Here is a 20,656-nt window from a genome sequence, read left to right as displayed (position 1 = left end):
GTATAAGACGACCCCCCACTTGGAGGCATATTTTTCAGGGCCAAAAAGTCGTCTTATACGCCGGCAAATACGGTACTTAATAGAAAAGAAGCAGTAGTGGAGTAATTGAGGAACCAAGAAAACATAAGATATATAGAAATTGAATAGCAAATTTGTATATATAAGTCCTACCTTAGGAGCAATTACATTAAATATAAAATGATTAAACTCTCCAATCAAACACAGAGATTGGCAGAATAGATAAATAAATAAATATATATATATATATATATATATATATATATATATATATATATATATATATAATAGCACAACCCAAAAGACACTCAACATCATTAATCATTAGGGAAGTACAAATCAAAACCACAGTGAGATATCACCTCATACCCATTAGGATAGCTACTATTTAAAAAATCAGAAAATAACAGGTGTTGGTGAGGATATATTAATAACATGCTCTACAGGCTTGTAGCCTAGGAGCCTAAGTGTATGGTAAGCTATATCACCTAGGTTTGTGTAAGTACACTCTATGATGTGCACACAATGACAAAATCATCTAAAGATGCGTTTCTCAGAACATACACTCATCGTTAAGCAGCACATGACCATAATGCCAACCTGCATTGTTTTTTGGTGCCTCTTCTGTGCCAGTGCTGACCTGGGCACTTAACACACACACAATATCTCGCTCAATCCTCGTAGCAATCCAGAGAATCAGGGAAGGTTACGCCCATATTTCACAGGACCAGACTTTGTCTCAGGGAGAATAGGCACTTGCTCAGGGGGGTCAGGAGCTCATCTGCTGGAGAGCCAGGGTTCTAAGGCCTGGACACACCATGATAGTGTTGGCCTAATTAAAGCCAGGGCCTGAGGCCTGAGCTAAGTGCCCGCCTCCCTAACTCCTTATTGGCTCTGAACTTGCCAACCTCCAAGCCTCATTTCATTTACTGGTTTAAAAGCCCTTGGCCCTCTCTGCCTCACTGGGAAACCCCTGGAGAAGCATGGCTGAAGGTTGTCCTCATGGTGGAGGCAGTTTGGATTTTCAAGAGTCAGGAGCCAGGGCCTCTTAACCTGAGGTTGCTGAATGGCGGGGGGGCAGAGGGCTGGATCAGAGCCAGGGCCTGCTGGGCAGAGCAGGGAGCAGGTGGAGTGGAGTCAGGAGTCTGGGCACAACACAGAGGAGCAGCTGTGGGCTGTGAGCAGGTAGAATGGCCCCAGGAGCCATGGGCACCAAGGCCAGCCCTCACTCCCTGCCGTGCAGCTTAGGCACCTGCCAGGCTGTGGAAAATATTCTTCCCAGTTTGCTTTTTCAGGAATATGCCATTTGGGAAACACTCATACAATGATCATCCCAGGAGCTCAAGGTGGGCACTGTGGGGCCTCAGACCCTCCACACACCTCTGCTTACCTGTCAACAAGCCGCTCATGTACCCTTCAAACCTCAAGGTGCAAGTGGACATGGCTCCCAATTTGGGAAACCCTGTCAGGCCACATCAGTTCAGTTAAACAGTCCACAGAGTCACTGACCCTTCTACTCCCTTAGACCTATTTCATTTATTTCCAAAGTCATCTGGCTCTTATTTAATTGCTCCCACATTCCTGACAGCAGAGTCAGCAGATCCAGGCAATGCCTGGAGCCACATGTTTGAAAGCTGTGTGTGGGATGGGGCCGGGCCATGGAGGAACCACCCTCCAGCCAGCCTCATTTCTTGGCAGGGGCCACTGCACAGCCTGAGCCAGGCCCTCTGCCCCATTCATCACTCTTGGGTGCCCAGCCCGCTGCTGGCCCCAGATCCCATCTCCAGAGGCTACAGCAGCCACAGCACAAACCCTAGGCAATGAAGTCTAGTGTGGAGGGCTTAGAAGAAGCCATGGCCAGCCACGTGGCCCCTCATCCGTTCAGTGGATAGTTACTGAGTGTAAGCGCCTGCCAGGCCCTGTGCTAAGCAGCAGGAGACAGCGGGAAGTCAGGCAGAGGGGGTCCCAGCCTTACTGATGGGGCTGACAGACAATCAATGATGACAAATAAACAGATTTAACAATCAAAAATTGTGATCAGTGTTGGGGAGGAAATAGCAGGGAGCTGTGATAGAAACCAGTGGGTTGAAGGGTGAAGAGACATCTTCAGATTTCACACTTAGGGAAGGCTTTTCTGAGGTGGTGGCGATGAATGTGACCCACCGACCCCAGGAACATGGTAGATGTGAGTGTCCTGAGGCCAAAGAGAGCTGGCTTCTTGGTGAACCTAGAGAGACAAGTGCAGTGTGGTGGCCGAGGGTGGGGCATTGACGAGGAGCAGCGCCACACAGGAGAGCGGGAGTTTGGATGTTATTCCAGGTGCAGTGAGAAGCCCTGGGAAGGGGTGAGCATTTTTCAAGGGCCCTTCTAGCTGGTGGATGTGGGGTGCCCAGAAGAAGAAATCTGGTTAGGAGGCTGTGATGGTGGTGTCGCTGCGAAGTGGTGATGGCTTGTGGATATGGTGTCAGTAGGGCCCGAGAGAGGGGGTGGCTTGGTGTGTTTTGGAGTCTTTTAGATGTGGCCTGTCCCACCAGCAATGGGATCAGTGTGGAGTGCTGCCACTCCTACTCTGGCCACGCCTTTGGAGATGGTGGATGGTGCCATGGATGGGATCCCATGGTGCCGCTGTCAGCCTAGACTATCCCCTTACTAGCTTGAGTGATGTCAGACATACCACACACACCCTGGTGACCTCTTTCCTACAATGTGGTTGTGAGGGAGAGGGCTGGGTAGGAATAGAGGAGGGCGTGCGAGCAAAGGATGTTTTTCAATCAGTGGGATTGGAAGAGGACATTCAGATGGCCAATAGACATATGAAAAAGTGCTCAACATCACTAATCATCAGGGAAATGCAAATTAAAACCATAATGAGATATCACCTCACTCCTGTCAGAATGGCTATCATCAATAAATCAACAACCAGTATTGGCAAGGATGTGGAGAAAAGGGAACCCTCATGCACTGTTGGTGGGATTGCAAATTGGTGCAGTCACTATGGAAAACAGTATGGAGGTTCCTCAAAAAGTTAAAAATAGATCATATGACCCAGCAACTCCACTTCTGAGTATCAAAAAAAAAAATCTAAAACAGTAATTCAAAAGATATATACATCCCTATGTTTATTGCAGCATTATATACAATAGCCAAGATATGAAAGTAACCTAAGTGTCCATTGATAGATGACTGGATAATGAAGGGGTACATATATACAATGGAAAATGACTCAGCCATAAAAAAGAATGAAATCTTACCATTTGCGGCAACATGGATGGACCTACAGGGTATTATGCTAAGTCAAATAAATATGTCAGACAAAGACAATATGCTTTCACTTATATGTGAAATCTAAAAAACAAAATAAATAAACAAAACAAATCAACTCATAGATACAGAGAATAAATTGATGGTCACCAGATGGAAGAGGGGCCTGGGGGTGGGGGGAAGGTGAAGGGATTAAGAAGTTCAAATTGGTAGTTACAAAATAGTCACGGAGGTGTACAGCATAGAGAATATAGTCAATAATATTGTAATAACTATGTATGGTGTCAGGTGGGTACTAGACTTAACTGGGGTGATCACTTCAGAAGTTATATAAATGTCTAATCACTCTTGTACAACTGAAACTAATATAATATTGTATGTCAACTGTAATTGAAAAATTGAAATATACATGTTTGTTTTTTTTTAATCAGAGGAATTGGAGCACGTTTCAGAGCTGTTGGGAAGGATCTGCTTTAGAGGAGTGCTTGACTGTGACGGGCAGAGGGATGGTGGGTGTGGTGGGCGCAGCAGGGTCCCCAGAAGGTGGAGGCAGGTCAGCCCCTCCTACTTAACCTGAGGGACTTGGAGAGGAGGCCGGGCACAGGCAGAGGTGCAGGCAGGTGTGTGCATGTGGCATCGGAAAGATGATAGTGCATCCGTCTGGCAGCTTTTCTTTGTAAAACAGGGAGCAAGGTCCTTGGCTGAAAGTAAGAAGTCAGCTGTATGGATGTCCAAATGGCCAACACCCTGCCCACCCCTAGTCTAGACTTAGGAGACACGCAGCCCCCATGTTACCATTCTTCAGTATTAGCACCATCATCCATAAGCTTTCAAGCCAAAACTCCTTTTCTCACCTCTCTCCTTACTCTATGCTCCATGCAACCCTCCACTCCCACCTCTGCCATTAAATTGAAGAGCAAGTCCTATCTGTCCTCATTGACAAGTAACCTCTGACTCACCTCTGTCTGTCTCCACTGCCAGCACAGGGACAGCTGCAGTTCGTGTGGACACCCATTCCTGGCCCCTCAAATCACTCCTCCATGCAGAACCCTTCAGTGCCCCACCTCCACTGCCCTTTGAATCAAGCCCTCCTTGGTCATGACATGGAAACCAGGCCCAGTGCTCTGGCTGGCCCTGCCTTCTCCCCAGCCTCTCCCCTACTGCAGCCCTCAAAAGCCCAGTGATCTTGGCATGTCCTGAGCTTTCCCATCTGTCATGCTTCTCCCTCCTCCTCCTTCTCCCAGAAATCGTCCTCACCCTCAGTACTCAGCCTAGCCTCCCACCCTGAGTGGGCCAAATCTGGCTCGGGTCCCTTGTCACATGCTGGGAGCTCCGGTACTTTGCCCTGTGTAATTGTTTTTCTTAAGTACCTGTTCGTTCAAGGAAAATTCTGTGAGCCCGAGGTCTTATCTCACCCCTGGATCCCATTACTTGCCTCCCTGTGCAGCCTCACTCTCCAGACTGAGGTCCGGGGTCTGCCGGGAGTCCATGTGGTTTAGTGGAAAGTGAGTAGAGGGAGTTGAGTTGGGACACCTCCTTCCTGGACAAGCTCCATCCCTAACCAATTATGTGGCCTTAGACAAGTCACTTCTTTCTGTTGTTATCTGTCAAATGGGTGTGTTCATCACACCCTCTCACAAATTACTGAGAAGATCAGATGCAGTAACAGATATGCAATGCGATTTGCAAACCATAAGGTGATGACAACTGCTGGTGTCACGAACTCTCCGTGAGTCTGCATCTCCATGGGACAAGCCTCAGCTTGCTGTACCAACCTTTCCTGCAGCAGCAGCTGTACTTATAGACTTGTCCCCTTCAAGTACCCCGTGTACCCAGGCGTGGTGCCTGTTACCCTGGGGCTGGGCCTTGGCCACCGCCCACACATCTGCTCAGCCACACACACCCCAGTGCCCTTACAATGTTCTTCCCACTGCCCCAAACGTTTTCTCCCCCAAGTCTCTCCCCTTCAGTAGAAATGAACCGACACCCCAGTGAGCACCTGAATTTGTCCTTTAGGCGGGAAAAAGGTCTGATTCCTGCCCAGGTAGCCAAAGTTCAACATGGGCAGCCCGAGCAGCCGCCTCGTGAAATGAATGCATGAACCGATTGTCATCACACAACCACCCCAGCCCCTCCAAGGGCAAAGTTGCTCCCTCTGCCCTGCCGTTTGCTTTGGGGCCTGTGACAACATCAAAGCCTCGTGCAGAGGGGTGGCCAGTAGCTGTGCAAGAGTGCCCATCATGGTGAGGGGTCTCTCCCACCCTTTGGTTCTAACTGTGGCCTCTCTGCTTGTGTTTTGCAGGTCCTCCAGTAAGTGCCCTGGATTATTCACTCTGCTCCTGAAAGATAAGACATTTTGTTCTCTCTCTGTAGCACTTCCATGAATATGGTATTTGGTTGGAGAGGTGTGTCTTAAAAATAACAAAACAGTCTGGACAGGGGCCATATCTTTTTAAATATGCAGATGAATGCAAGCACAGAATTCCACCGGCTTGACCTGCCCCTTGAAGAATTCTGTGACCACTTCCCTTCCAAGAGAGCTGGCACGAGCCTGGCTGCTCCTCACCCGGCCCCTGGCTCCACTGGGTACACAGAAATGCAACGCCTATGTGTTCTAACTGCTCTGCCATAGTCAATCTGTTTAAACGTTTTTGTCTCACGTGCTTTGGCAGAAAGGGCTCTGGAGTCAAGCAGTTATGCCAGACTGACTTGGGCTTAATCACTGGATGCTAGGGTCCATTTCTCTTTGCCAAAGTGTGTTTGACTCTCTGAGTTGGGCAGCTACCCATGAGGGTGTTGGGTTTGAGAAAGGTGTGGGGAGGGGCTGGCACCCCAGGTAGCATTGAACCGGAAATCCCGTTGTTCTCCAAGAACTATCACTGGTTTTGAGTCATTGTGGCAGTTTTTGCCTGATAAATTCTGGTTAATCGATTCAAGAAGCACATTGAAAAGAAAGAAAAAAAAGAAGCAGCACATTGAGAGTCTGAACTTTCTAAAGGAATTCCTTTCTGATGAGCTGTTTTATTTTTGACTTCCACTTAACTGTGATTCATGTCCTGATCGGCACCCTTTGGAATCTGGGTTTTTCAATGCGTGTAGGACCACATTAAGCCAAAAAGCAAGCCAGCAAGAATGTGTAGATGTATTGGCCACAAGCAGTTTTTTCGCTATTGAGTCATCCCTGACTGTCACATGGAGGTAGCCTGTGTGAACTCGCTGAAGTGCGTAATGAAGAGGGTGATGGAGCAAGGCGTTTTTTAACTTGGCTGTTAAACAATTAAGTACATTAAATGAATGCAGAATTCTCAAGCTGCAGCCTGAGATGGATGCCTGCGACGAGACACTGGCCTGGCAGTCAGTGCTCCAAGCACGTGGGGGCGGAGAAGCATCCAGTAACTATAAGTGCCCTTCCCCCCATATCTCTGGCTTCCAAGGCTGTCTTCCTGGGTTCACCCCATCCCAGTAGTAGGCAGGAAACCCACATCTGCTCTCTAGGCCCCTCAGCATTTTAGGAGCATTTTCCATGGTGGCTGACACCACCCTCATGAACCCCATGTCCTCACCTGGTCCTTGCCATGTGTGCTGGCTGGCATGGGCAGGACATGCATGGGTATGTGCCCTGGTGGCCCCTCCAGCCTGGCCCAATGAGCTGAGAAGTGGGTGCTCCGTGCTCTAGACCTGTCAGTGCCCTGAGTCTCCCCGCAAAGGTATCAGTGCTCCACCAGCAGCCTCTGCCACAAAACACAGGGGAGTCTGGGGCCCCGAATGAGTACTAAGTGTTACCATATGGTTTTCTGCTGAAAGTCTGATTATTAATGACATATTAATTACCACAGGGGCAATCAGGACGAGATGGCTACCCGGTAATTTACCATTTATTTTTGCTCTCTTTGCCCTTTTCTCTCAAGCCAGTATTCTTCCTCTGAGCCTTTTATTTTACTGTCTGCCCTCCTCTCTTCCCCCTTGTCTGCTCCTCACGGGCTCTGGTCTTTCTGTGGAGGGATTAGCATTAGCTCTGTGGAGACCCAGGACATGCAGTCTGCAAGGCAGCAGCCTGGCAGGAACTGTCTGCAGCTTCAGCTGCCTCGCAGGCAAAGCAAAGAGGCTTTGAGAAGGAGTCTCCTTGGTGTCCTGAGTCCACCCAGCACTGCTCTTCCTGCCAGTATGTCTCCCGGAGCCCAGGGTCCAACCCTTGGCACCTGAGCACACTCCAGGCCAGCTTGGTGCCTGCCTCTTCCCAGTGCACAGGAAACTCCCTGTCCGAGTGGTGTTCTGTCACCACTCGGAAACGGGAGATAGGTGGGTTGTAGCTCGGCCTTTGTGGCATGGTCACGTCTCAGAGCTTTTACAATTAAACCTAAAATTTAGCTTTTACTTCAAATCAATGTCCCCAGCCCAGGCTGGGTGAGGAGCACATAAGAAACAAGGTGGAGGATGGCTGTGGGCTGCGAGTTCTGCCCAGAAGTCCTGACATATTAGAGCAGGGGGCAAGCCTGGTGGGAGGAGAGTATGGCGGGACCGCCCTTTTGGGGGACATGTTTGTTCGGTGTCTCAGGCCAGTACAATGCAAGAAGGGACATGTTGATTGATTCAGAGGACTCTCTAATGGCCAGATCTGTCCAGACTCTGCTGGGCTTGTGTTGGAGATAGGGTGGGGTATCCCCAGCCCTGCAGGAGCTGCCTTCCCGGGAGACTGTGGAGGGGAATCCCAAGCATAAGGGAAACCTGGACTTGAGTTCCCACGCTGTGCCTCCTAGCTGGGTGACCTTGGGAAAGGTGCTCACCCTCTTTAGCTTCAGTGTCCTGTTCTGTGAAATGGGATGATGAAGGCCTCCGTCGCAGCATTGGAGTTGGGATTAAATGAGGCTGAGGAGGTGACGGTTACACAAAATGCATCACAAACCAGGCCCTCCAGGACTTGGCAGAGATTCTGGGGGTATTTATCTTGTGTCAAGAGTGGCCCATGCTGGGTCCAGAGTAGAGTTTGGGGTCTCTGGATCAGTCAAAATAGCTCCCACAGCGGCGGGCAGCCTGGCCTCCCAGACCAGAAACGTCCTGCTAGGCATGAAGTAGAAGGAAACGTGAAAAACAGGCAGGATCCACCTTCATCCTGCGTGAGCACCCTGAGGGCCAGGCCCACCACCTCCCCAGTAGCATCCCTGACGAGGGAGGAGTCAGACTCCCCATTCCTACATGGCAGGCAGCCAGATTCTTGGGGCGCCACAGGCTTTTGCTGGACTACTACAGCCTCGTGCCTTGGGGACAGTTTGCTTCACCAGCTCAGGAGGGCTGGAGACTTTCTGACAGAAACCCCCCAGCATGACCCAGTTAAGCTTACAGTCCAGGTTACTCTTTTAAAAAAAAAAAAAAGATTTTGTTGGGGAACTGGGGAAGGGGAACAGTGTTGGGGAATTGGGGAAGGGGAACAGCCAAGTTGTGTCCTTCAATCTTAGTTGTGGAGGGCGCAGCTAGCTCAGCTCCAAGTCCAGTTGCCATCCGGTCACCCGTCAGCAGCTCGCAGCTGCTCAGCTTAAGGTGCCATGTTCAATCTTAGTTGCAGGGGGCATAGCCCACCATCCCATGCGGGAGTCGAACCAGCAACTTGTTGTTAGGAGCACATGCTCTCACCATCTGAGCCATCCTGCCACCTGTTGGCAGCTCAGCGGCAGCTCAGCTCAGGCGCAGCTCACTGGCCCATGTGGGATCGAACCGGCGACCCTGTTGCTCAGAGCTCGTGCTCTTAACCAACTGAGCCACTCGGCCATCCCCAGGTTACTCGTGACTGTAGATGCTCACTTCCAAAAGACCAAGGATGATGGCTGGGGAGTTGGTGCCTCCCCTCTTCCCCCGTTGTCATCTCCTCTGAGCACACGGTGACCAAGGACTCCTTTCTCCCTAGCATCAGAGAGAACGTTGGCTGATAGTGGACAGGGGCAAGGTGAGGGTGGCCGGGGAACTCTGGGCAACAGGCAAGCATCCTGGTACAGAGTTAGGTGGCTGGGGGGTGAACCTGGGGGATGAATACCTTGGCTGCCCTATGTCTCCATTTCCTTCCCTATGAAGAGGGGATCTGGGGTTCAGGTGAAATGAGGTCACTCCTGGAGCACCCAAACACCATGGGTCACAGCAGACAGTGGCCCAGTCACAGGTTGGCATCACAGGGCTGTCAGAAATCTAGCCTGAAGGGTTAGCGTGTGAGATACTCAGCCTGGGCCAGAGATGGGGCTCTGAGAATGTGGGCATAGAGGAGGCTAGAGAAGGATGTGCAAGCAGTGTGTCCATCTGGTGTGAACTTGGGAGCTTTTTGGGAAGGAGGCGGTTAGAGCCCAGCAAGCCCTCCCCACTGCCCGTTTGCAGGCAGCTCCAGCGGTGCCCTTGGCCCCTCCAGCTCCTCATCCCTAGGAAGCCCTGAGCAGGCCTGGCCAAGCACTGGGTGAAGGGAAGGTGGTATCACACCCATGATTGCCCCAGGGCCGGGTCACCCTTTTTCCTGAGGTCACCCTGCCCCAGTTTGCACGAACATCTCAGTTTCTACACTGACCTGGGCCTCTTCCCTGGCTGGCTTCAGGGCGTTCGTGCCTCCAGCCCAGGAGCCAACTGGCTCGCCCAGTTGTGTGCCTCCAAGCACCTTGGTTCTGGCACTACTTCAAGGGCTGTCCCTTCTGTGAGGTGATACCTGACCTGGCTTCCCCCACAGGAGGGAAAGCAGGCCCACGTGGGCAAGGGGACGGTGGGCGGGAGGGGCTTACGTGTTTTGAGTTGAAATCCAGATCTCTTTGCCTGGGGAGGGCCTGGCTCCCAAACTGGGGTCTGTTTACAGATGGCTTCATGTGTCATCCTAGAGGTTAGGGCCACTGCGTGGGCACGAGGGGCCTAGGCCGTCTAAGAGGCACTTCATGCTGAGTATCAAACGAGCTTCCCATCAGTCAGACCCAGGTCAGGTCCCAGCTAAGCTGTGCACACTCGGGCAGGCATCTCAGCCTCTTGGGACCTGGGAGATCACACCACAGAGCTGGGGGATCAGTGGGTAACACAGGAAGAGCGCGAATGCAGTGCACACAGCAGCCCCTCAATAATGTCACTCTTTCCTCACCACAGAAAGCCTCAAGGGGAGGAAAGACAGGGTAGGAAAACCATTCTGACCCACCAACACACATCGGCAGACTTTAGAGAGGAAAACGGCCTTGAAAACCGTCAGCTGTAGAAAACGGGTGTTTTCTGAAGCTTAATAAACTTCAAAACCAGCCTCAGGAAGGATTTTTTTTTTTCAGTTTGTGCTAAAAACATGTTACTAAAGGGCAAGAAAAGAGTTGCAGAGGATTGTGGTAGAGACTGCCGGCTGTGTTTTCTGGATTAATCCAGGCTGGTCCCTCCTCTCAGCAAGAGCAGCTGAAACCTGGTCCATGTGTGGACCCTATGGGAGTGGGGGGTTGGGGGGGCTAGGAGCCACCCATGTCCATGGGGTAGAGTGTGGACTGACAGGTCCCGGGGTCATGTGCCCACAGCCGTCTTGTGCAGAGGCCAGCCTGTCCTTGTGGATTCATTCATCGCTCTTTGCTGATGACAACAGAAGCGTGTTTATTATAAAACCTTCCCAAAATAGAGAAAAGCACAAAAGAGGAAAAAGCAATCATCCATAACCCTACCACCCACAGATAAGTCCTCTCAATATTTTGGTGTTTGTTCTTATATTTTTTACACACAAGTTTGTTTCTATATTTCTTACTCTAAAACTGGGATTACAGTGGATATATTTTTTGTAGCTTATTTTGTTCACTTAATGTGTCATGAGATTTTTCTGCACCACTAAGAATTCTTATAGAATGTAAAATACATAGTGTTTTATCATGCATAATTTATTTAACCAAGCTACAAGTTATATTATTTATATTGAAATTTTTTCACCCTTGCAGTCAACATCCTGGGAATAAATCAAAGCTTACTTCCATTATCTCCTTAGAAAAAATGTCTAGAAGCTAAATTGCTGGACTAAACAGTTTGCACGTGTTTAAACCTTTTGATGTATATTGCCAAATTGTCCTCCAGGAGGCTGCACTAATTAACATACCCACCAACATCATATGAATGCTTCATGTTCCCCCAATCCCTGGCCACCTGTGGGTATTATCATACTTTTAAATCTATGCCAATACAATAAGTTTTTAAAAATGGATGTGTGTATATAGGTATCTTGTTTTAATTTAGGATGTGTTTTCATTAGAAGTAGTTTTAGAGATTAAACTAGCTTTTAAAAGGTTCCTGTAATCCTAACTGCCACCTTGTGGTAGGGTTTGGAATTGCAGGTAAAGCATTTAAAGAGGAAATCACCAGGTTTGAGAGCTTTGGGATCCCAATTGGTCCAGGGACAACAGACATCATGGCATCAGCAGCATAGGGGGGGTTTTGATCTCAGAATATTGTGAATCCAAGGTGGGACCTTCAGGGAGCTCTGGGCTCAGCAGTCTTGCATTTTTGAGTAGTAATCTGCATTTACATTGATAAAGTGGTTTTGCCATCTCATAAATAGGAGGCTTGGTTCTGTTCAACAAATCTGTAAGGTATGTCATGCCCTATGCTGGGTACTAGGGGGGCACAAAGGTGGAATCAGACCCAGTCTCAGTCTTCTGGAAGCTGTGGGGGAAGGGGACCAACACAGCCAGTTTGCATAACGAGGGAGGAACTGTTAGGGTCGCTGTGATTTTCCTGGAGGTTTCTTATCACAACCCCTTTTTTCTGCTACAAATTATGACTTCTGTTGATGATGAAAAGACTTATCTCTCATGCAAGGCTCAGTCTTGCCTACACCTTGACTTTCGCACAGAAAACGTTAGACGCCCCTCATCATCTCTTATTTATTGTACACCACCAAAAGCCTCACTTCCCCTCTACTTTGGTGTTTGATCTTTCTGATGCTTACTGTTGAACTTTAGTGACTTCCTGGTTTGTTTTACGCCTTCAAAACATTTCTTGAAAAACATGGTTTTGGTGACACCTTCCAGGGCTTCGAATTTCTTTGCATTTGGACATATAAGGAGAGTGTGAGGTTACGAGGTCAAAGATACATGGAGATTATGGAACCTAGAATATGCCAGTGGTGCCGAGGTCCTGGGATGGGGAACGTGCCACCCCATCCATCAGTGACTCTGTGGCAGATGCTTTTCTGCGTCTTTGGACCAGTACCGAACAAGAGAGACAAGGCGTCTTTCTGTAGTGGGGAGGAGAGAAGCAATAAACAAGTAACAAATAAGCCAACAAGATAGCTTCAAACAGCAACATGTGCGGAGAAGGAAGCAGGGACATGATGAGAGTGCTGGCTGGGTAGATGGAGGGTTTAATTTAGATTGAGCAATCAGAAGGCTCTTAGGGAAGATGACATTTGAGCTGAGACTTAAATGATGAAAAAAAATGCAGTGGTCTTGACAGGAAAAGTGCTCCTGACAGAGGAAAACAAGTGCACAGGTCATGAGTTTGGGACAAGCTTCATGTTTCCAGGGTACATACAAGGCCACTGTGGCTGGAGTGAGTGAGCAACTGACGGGAAGATGGTGAAAGGGAAGCCAGAGAGGTCTCCAGGGCTGCATCAAGTAGAATCTTAGAGGCCACAGTGAGAGGCGGGAAACCAACAAAACTTAGCTCTGTTTATAGAAACCACTTGTCCCCAAAGACGGAGTGCCGTGCCAAGGGCTCAGAGATTCCCCCTCCAAAGGGAACTGGAAGAAAAGACTGTCCCCTCCCATCCCCCAAAGCCCCTCCATCAGGCCAGGGAAGCAAGTGCACCTGCTGAGTGCTTGCTTGGTGCAGGCTCACACGCACTCTCACCCTGGGAGGTTGGTGGTATTGGCTCTACTTGACAAATGAGGATGCTGAGCTCAGAGAGTGTCAGGACTTGGCTAAGGCGCAAGCCCACCCATATGACAAAGCCCATTAGCACCCGGGCTGTGGTCTCTTCTCCATCACACCCGACACCCCATCAGTAAGCGGGTCCCAGCAGCAGGCTTGGGCTCACAACTGCCTATTCATTGGTGGAGGGTCCTTCCCCTCTCACCAGGTATTTGGAGAGAACGTTCCATTTCTCCCCCTCATCCTGTTTTTATTCGGCCCTGGAACTCTCTCCCCATGCACTGCTTTCCACTCCCTTACCAAATTGTTAAGACCCTTTCTTGCTTTCCAAAAACATGGGGGGAAAAAAGGTCTAACTTAAAGAAGTCCATTTCTCTATCCCACCTTCTCTCCTATTCCTCATTCATACATCCGTATTGTGACCATTATTAGAAATTAGGAAGAAACACATCTCCATCGTGATGAAATGTCCAATTTCATTTACCTGGCCAGGTCTTATCCTGTCAGGGAGCAGCTGAGTGGAGCAGAACTGCCCAGGGGGCCACAGTCATGCCAGAGGCCCCACCCCTGCCTTTAGGCAGCCACTCAGCCTTCCTGGGCTTCTGTGTTCACATTTGCAAAGTGCGAGGTTTGGCCTGGATGAGAACATTAAGAACCAGGTCTGTGCAGCGCTTCAAAGTTTCAAAGCACATCCCATCCGCAGGCATTACGATTTGTGCTATTTTGTGGATTGAAAAACTGAGACTTAGAGTGGCCATGCCACTTTTCTGGATCTCACAGTGGCGAACATGTGGGCCTGACTTCCCCCTGCAGACCCCTAGGGCACAGACGGTGGTCTGTTCTCCTACCGTGCTGAGCTCTGGAGTCCCCTTGATTCCCCGGCCTACAGGTGGCACCAGTTCCAAAGGCCTCTGTTAAACTGGAGCCCATCACGGAACCCTGTGTGGCTCATCTACCCCTCCACAAACTAGAGCTGCACGTTTCTGTCTCACACCGTGTTACTTGACGGAAGGAGACCAGGCTAGCAGGCCCCGGGAAGCACATGTCCCACTCAGCAAGTGCTCGTATGTCCTCACTAATTTGGGCTCTGAGCTGTTTCATAAAATGGCTTTTTGGACCCCGCTACCTCTGTTGGGATTCTGACCACAAATGAAGGCCTGTCACTCACCCATCCCGCCCACTGTCCCCCAATCGAGTATGAAACCCTCCCATACAGCGAGCTTTACCGTGCAGTGGGAAGGGTTAAATGCACATAGACAGGGCTTCTGCTCCACGGAGGAAGGCGTGGATAACTGCCTGGGACCAGGGAAGGCCTCACAGAAGAGGGACATTTGAGGTGTGTCTTGAGGGATAAGGAGGAGTTTGGCAGGAGAATAAGAGGGGAAGGCATTCCATGCAGCACCAACACAGGCACCGTGAACACAGCAGCGGGTGCAGTGTGGTCTCATGTGCCCAGGGACAATACTGCAGAGGGCTGGCAGGGAAAGGAGAGGTGATGCCGAGTGGAGGGCCTCCCACCCACCCAGCAGGAGAGTTCGGAGCCCAGGAAGCCCCTCAGTGAAACAGACAGATGTGTGTATTGAAAAGGCCTCCCTGCTCCAGGGCAGAGACTGGAGAAAGGGGTTCAGGTAGGAGGCGGATGCAATAATTCGCAGCTGAAGCCTGAATCAAGAATGTCCTGGTGAGGATGGAGGGGAGGGAGCCAACCTGAGAATTGAGAGCTGGTGGGAGCTGCAGGCCGGCACCGGCAGGTAAGGGACCAGAACCAGCTCTCCTCAGGCCCGACAGCAGCAGCCCCGCAAGCACTGCGCACAGGGGTCGTTGTGGGGTGAAGGGGATGGGTGGGAGCGAGGAGCTGCACAGCGTCTCCAGAAGCAGTTACGGGAGCACCAACGGCCTAGACCCTGGGGACAGGGACGGCAAAAGCTCCGAGCTGATATGTGGGCCGTGTGGCAGGGCCTCAGCCTGGGACCAATTTTGAAGTAAATGACTCAGTTGGATTGTTTGGAATTAATCAAGTGAACAAAGAAGGACCACAGAGCAGCACACATTCATTCATATGCTTTCTTGCACTCTTGTTGTTCAAAAACAGCTTTGATTGTAAATATGTAATTAGTTCAATGATTCATCTGTAATATCCCAAATTCATCTGTTTTTAGACTCTGACATCCTACATCTCATTTTAATCTGACCCCCACAGTGCTGCTCCCCAGCTCTCCAGATGCAGACACAGAATGAAAGCAGGTTTTCTGAAGTGAAAGCCTCCAGATTGGAACCTTGGTCCTTGAGAAAGAGCTGTCACGCTGGCCTTTTCTCCCCAGGGTCCCTCATCAGCCCGGGGCAGGGGCTCCTTGACTCAGACCACCTTGCCTTGCTGTGGCCCCTCGAGTGTCATCTGTAGGGCAGCTGAAGGACAGGAAGCCTGTGCTGCTGCTGCTGCTGCTGCTGCCCTCGGTTTCCAGATGCATCGCTCGCTCTCCGTAGCTTTTCGCATCTGGCCAGGGCATCCCCAGCCCTGGGTTTCAGCCTCCGAGGTGCCTCCTCCCAAGCCCAGCTCTGGGAGAGCACTTGGCAGGTCAGCCCTGTGGGGGCTGGCAGAGAAGGCTTGTCCTGCCCTTTGGGGGTGTGACACCTTTGCGAGTGGGGCCCTCCAGGCTGGTTGCTGACAGAAACTCTTCCTGCTTCCCCAGCCTCCAGCACACCCACCCCACTGCAATGGGAGAGGGCGCTTACAGACCTGCACCAGGTCGCTGTAGAAAACTCAGGTCTTCCAAAACAATACGTCTGCGAGAATACAGGTATTTGGGTACAAAGCTCGTCCACCCATTTCTCCTGAAATCAGGGACTGGACGCCTGTCTCTTCATGTGCTGGAGAGAAATTGGCCTTCGGAGTTCGTAGACCGTATTCCCTAACCCCTCTTCAGCAGTTGGGATAACGCTAGTGCTGGGCACACTGGCTGGGCTCAGTGAGTGCCATTTCCTGCCACTGTGATGGCCACTGACCCCAGCAGGGGGAGCCCTGGAGGCTGAAGAATTCCCTCCTTGGCCAGTGTCCTCAATGCCCAGCGTCCTGGCTGACCTCCCAGGCTCTGGCCTAAGTGCAGGAGTCAGCAGTTGCCCAGGATAGCCTTCAGCAGGTCAAGAGCGCCCTCTGGTGTTCCAAGGCCCTGCACTGGAGCCAGTGGGAAACTGGACATTCATTCAGAGTCATCCACTTGATTCATTCAACAAATACTTATTGTGTTCTCACTATGAATGAGGGACTTTGGCATTTGGGATACAATCACGAGAAACATATCCGGGGCCCCATATCCGTGGAAGCTGTGGTTGAGTGGGACCGAGAATCAAAATTCATGGGAACCCCTGACTTCACTCTGCACAGTGGTCAGTGTCAGGAAGGTACAGGTTGCTGCAAACACCTGTAACCCAGGCCTGGCCTGTTGGGAGTCAGAGGAGGAAGTGAGTTATGAGCCAAGGTCAAAAGCCTGAGCAGGTGCTGACAAGTGGGGAGCTTAAGGGGGAATGTCCAGACAGAGGGCGCAGAGAGAGGGCACACCCAAGACAGGCCAGGCTGGCAAGGGAACAGGAGAGGGAGGGTGGAGAGTGACAGGCCGGTAGTCCTGGAACCAGTTGGCTGCCTCCCCAAGGGCCACAAGGTGGAGAGAATTTGCAGTGGCATCCAATCTGGGAAGGGCCAAACTTAAACAAAAATTTTGCAAATCCATCAGGCTGCCCAGGAAGGGGTTCCCCATCACTGGAGGTGTGCAAGTCAAGGCTTCTGCCTTGGGGCTGCACACCCACCTGTCAGGAAGGGCGTCCAGAGAGAGATTGGTCCCAGTGGGTCATCTCCCATGCGAGGTGAGGGGTCATTCCAGCAACAAGGCTTCCCTTTTGGGGGCTGCTCAGACCCACACTTAGTAGGGCCACATGGCACAAGCCTAGCTTGGGGGCGTAGAGAGGGGGCATTTCAGAGACTCACAGACATCCCTCAGAGCTGGGCCCATTGTAGGCACTGGAGCCTCGGGGACAGTCACTGTGGGAGGGAAGGTGGCAGGAAGACAGCAATGGATCAATAACAGAAACTGTGTGGTGGGGTGAGGGAGAGTTGAGGGAGCCTTCTTACAGATGACGTGTGAATCTCGAAGGAGGCATGTAGGAGGCAGAGGAGGGGCTTTGAATGCCAGGACAAAGGGCTTTGCAGCTCTGTCTAAGGGTGGCTCTGTCCCAGAGAGGGTGGTGAGACAGGAAGGCCTTGAGGCTCAGGCATGAGATGAAAGTCATGTCCTAAGCCAAGCTGGCCATGCCTGGCCTCTGCAAGCTTCAGTTTCCTCATCTGTGAAATGGGGATAATAATGGTACCTGTCTGGCAGAGCTGTTCAGGGTCGTCGACATCCAGGTGACAAGACAAGGGACTGTGTCTTTTAGTTCCACCCCATTTCCTGGACTCTCACCCCTGAACTGGCCCAGCACATTACAGTCACACTCAATCAACTCACTGGGTGCCACACTCTGGGCTGGGCACTGTCACCTGTGGGAAGCCATTCCATCCACACCACACCTACTTTCCAGAGGAAGAAATGGACTACAGGGAAGTGATGCAGCTCACTGCGAGGTGTGCAGGGCAGGCATACAGCAATCAGGATGTCTCTGCCTCTTCAAAGTGCATAAGGATGGCTGTGCGGGGGCAGAGGCAGGGAGGCTGGTGGAGGCTGGTCTGGGAGAGAGGCCAGGACCTAGGCCACAGGTTGGAGAAATGGCTCAGAGCTAGAATTGCAGGCTCACAAGCTCATTGACGCCTTACAGAGGCCAGCCAGGTGAGGAAATAAGTGAGGCTGGCTGGGTGTGGGAGAGAGTAGGGAAAGGTGGGGTCTGGGCTGAACTGGGGGGCTCACGCCCCATCTACAGGGGGTGCTGCAGTTCAGTACATGCAGGTAAATCATTACATTTTCCAATATTTCTTTTTTTTTTAAGCTTTTATTGGGGAATTGGAGGAGGGGAACAGTGTTGGGGAATTGGGGAAGGGGAACAGCCAAGTTATTGTCCTTCAGTCTTACTGGTGAAGGGTGCAGCAAGCTCAGCTCCAAGTCCAGTCACACGGCTCAGCTTAAGGTGCTGTGTTCAATTAGTTGCGAGTGGGCATAGCCACCATCCTATGCAGGAGTCAAATCAGCAGCCTTGTTGTTAAGAGCGCACGCTCTATCCACTGAGCCATCCAGGCAGCAGCTCAGCTCAAGGTGCCGAGTTCAGTCTTAGTTGCGTGTGGGCATAGCCCACCATCTCAAACAGGCAACCTTGTTAGAAGCACATGCTCTCACCAGCTGAGCCATCCTGCCACCTGTTGGCAGCTCAGCAGAAGCTCAGCTTGGGCGCAACTCACTGGCCCATGTGGGAATTGAACCGGTGACCCTGTTGCTCAGAGCTTGCACTCTTGAGCAAGCTCTTAACCAACTGAGCCACTCGGCCAGCCCACATATTCTAATATTTCGAGAGAGGCTAGAAATCCAAATTTCACATGAAATCTCTGGATCCTTCTGTTCCAATCAATTTATTACCAGTGGGTGATAATTATGTTGCCTATAGAAACCAAGGAGGACCCACCCGCAGCCCAGGGGATGCTTTCAGAGAGGCTGCTAGACAATCAAACCTGAGGGAAGCCATGAAGAAGACGGCAATGGCCCCACAGACTAGGGCTGGGGCAGTAGGACAGAGCAGCTGTGTGGCCTAGGCGTCAGGGGTCCCTGCGGAGCCTCAGTGTCTGCTGCAAGCTGTCCTGGTCACCCTGTCCCCTGGTATCCTAGTAATGCCAGATCTCAGTTGCACCTTCTGAGCCGTGCTGTCCCAGGCAGTCTGCCTCCCTGTCTCCATCATGTAGTTCAAGCCACATGGAAACTGTCACCCCTCTGCCAGCTGGTGTTCCACCCTACCCAGCAGAGGCTGCCACCAAAAGGGTGCCCTGGCCTATCTGCTACCCATTGCTTTCTGCCACACCATCCCCATGTGCTTAGCTGGTGACACTGGCCCTGAGGCAGCTCAGGTAGACACAGCTTGACTCACTGGCCCATCTTCCACCCTCCCACACCCAGTGGGAGTCAGGCCCATCACCCCTTCTACCCCACCCAGGAACAATTTTCCTAATACCTGACAGGGTAATTATGTAACAGGCAAATGTGTAATTTAAGCAGGTATTTGGGGATCAGTTCAAAGGCATAGCACCACCTCTTCTAGCCATGATGTATAACATGGACATACGTGTAATTGCTTCCAGCGCACGCAGCATAGTCACCAAGCATGCCGTCTCCCCAAAATAGAAGCCAGCTGGCTTCCCGGCCTCACAGAATTATAGAGCTGAAGGGACCTGGAGACTTTCTAGGCCGAGGGTTACAAGCCCAGATGCCCCGACAGAGCTGGCAGGTCACCTCAATGGGGCAGCAGGCCAGGTGTGAGGCAGTGGGGAGGGACAGGGCCTGTGGCTCTGGGGTAGTGCCCGGCTAAGGGAGCACTTGGCCCAGCAGGCAGTGCCAGGCACGGGTGCCCAGGGTGCAAGATCTTCCAAGTTTATGAGAAAGCCTAAGTCCGGATATTTACGTGAAACGTCATAATTTGTAAATGCTGCAACTAATTAGGTTAGGTTTGGTTTTGGTTTTTGTTTTGTTTTTCTTACCTGCATGGACCAAACCAAACCTGGCTCCAGGCCCAGCCCTTCACTGTACAGACAAGGACAGGGAACGCAGCAGCGTGTGAGGCCAAGGAGCAAATGAAGGGCAGGTCCCTGGCCTTGGCCGTCTCTTGGGACCCCACCCAGCTAAAGCCCAACACCACCCACCCTGCGTGCTGTGAGTTAGGGTGCATTGGGTGACTGCAGAGCCCATTCTACAGAGTGCCCCAGACCCTGGGAAGAGATTTCCTGGGAGGAACTGTGTGCCAGGCTGTGCAGCCTGGCACCAGCTACAGCCGGACTGGACCTAAGAAGGGGGGGGTCCTTTCTTCCCTTTCCTGAGGGCAGAATTCAAGTCTGGGAAATTGTTATGCCCGGACTGTCTTGCTGTGGCCCCTGTGTGTGCAAACAGCCTGGCCTGAGAAATCAGGACCACATGGGGCTGGCCTGCCCGAGGGGCTGCCCACCCACCCCCTCGCACACTGGACAGCCCTAATGAGGGAGCCTTCACACAGGAATGTGCACAGCCCGGCTGAGACCCCAGGCCCCAACAGCCTTGTAATTTGATGAATTGTCAACATCTGGGCCGTAATTACTGGGCCCTGGACTGATAATCCCAGTAAGCCCCCTCATCCAGGGGCCCTGTCCCGGTGCATTTTGAGGGCTCCATTCCCTGACAGGAGCCATCAGCATTAATTACAACCAGAAAGCAAGACAGTCATCCAGCTCCGGCCGGTCTGAGCATTTACTGCCATCTGAATCTAAACTCGGCCAGCTCACTGATTTAGTTCAGTCCAACAGATACTGTCACTGATGGATCAGGAGACCTGAGCCTCCCCGTATGGTGAGCAGTCAGCGCAGCCCCCCTGCTGCAAGACATCC

At 51.3% G+C, this 20,656-nt stretch overlaps 1 protein-coding gene across 3 annotated transcripts in view; it reads left to right on the top strand.

The window, feature by feature from the left end:
- Positions 1-20,656, top strand: part of COL23A1 (collagen type XXIII alpha 1 chain) — a 356,586-nt gene that overhangs the window by 298,421 nt on the left and 37,509 nt on the right. For all 3 annotated transcript variants that reach the window (XM_019655545.1, XM_019655546.1, XM_019655544.1), the window contains exons 4-5: positions 5,582-5,589; positions 7,116-7,142. In XM_019655545.1, coding sequence (XP_019511090.1) covers positions 5,582-5,589; positions 7,116-7,142 — 35 coding nt within the window. The remainder of the gene's footprint in view (positions 1-5,581; positions 5,590-7,115; positions 7,143-20,656) is intronic.

This window comes from Hipposideros armiger, unplaced genomic scaffold (genome assembly GCF_001890085.2).
Source record: "Hipposideros armiger isolate ML-2016 unplaced genomic scaffold, ASM189008v1 scaffold_242, whole genome shotgun sequence".
Lineage (NCBI taxonomy): Eukaryota > Metazoa > Chordata > Mammalia > Chiroptera > Hipposideridae > Hipposideros > Hipposideros armiger.
The sequence above is the reverse complement of the archived record's forward strand: the minus strand, read 5'-3'. Positions and strand labels throughout refer to the sequence as shown.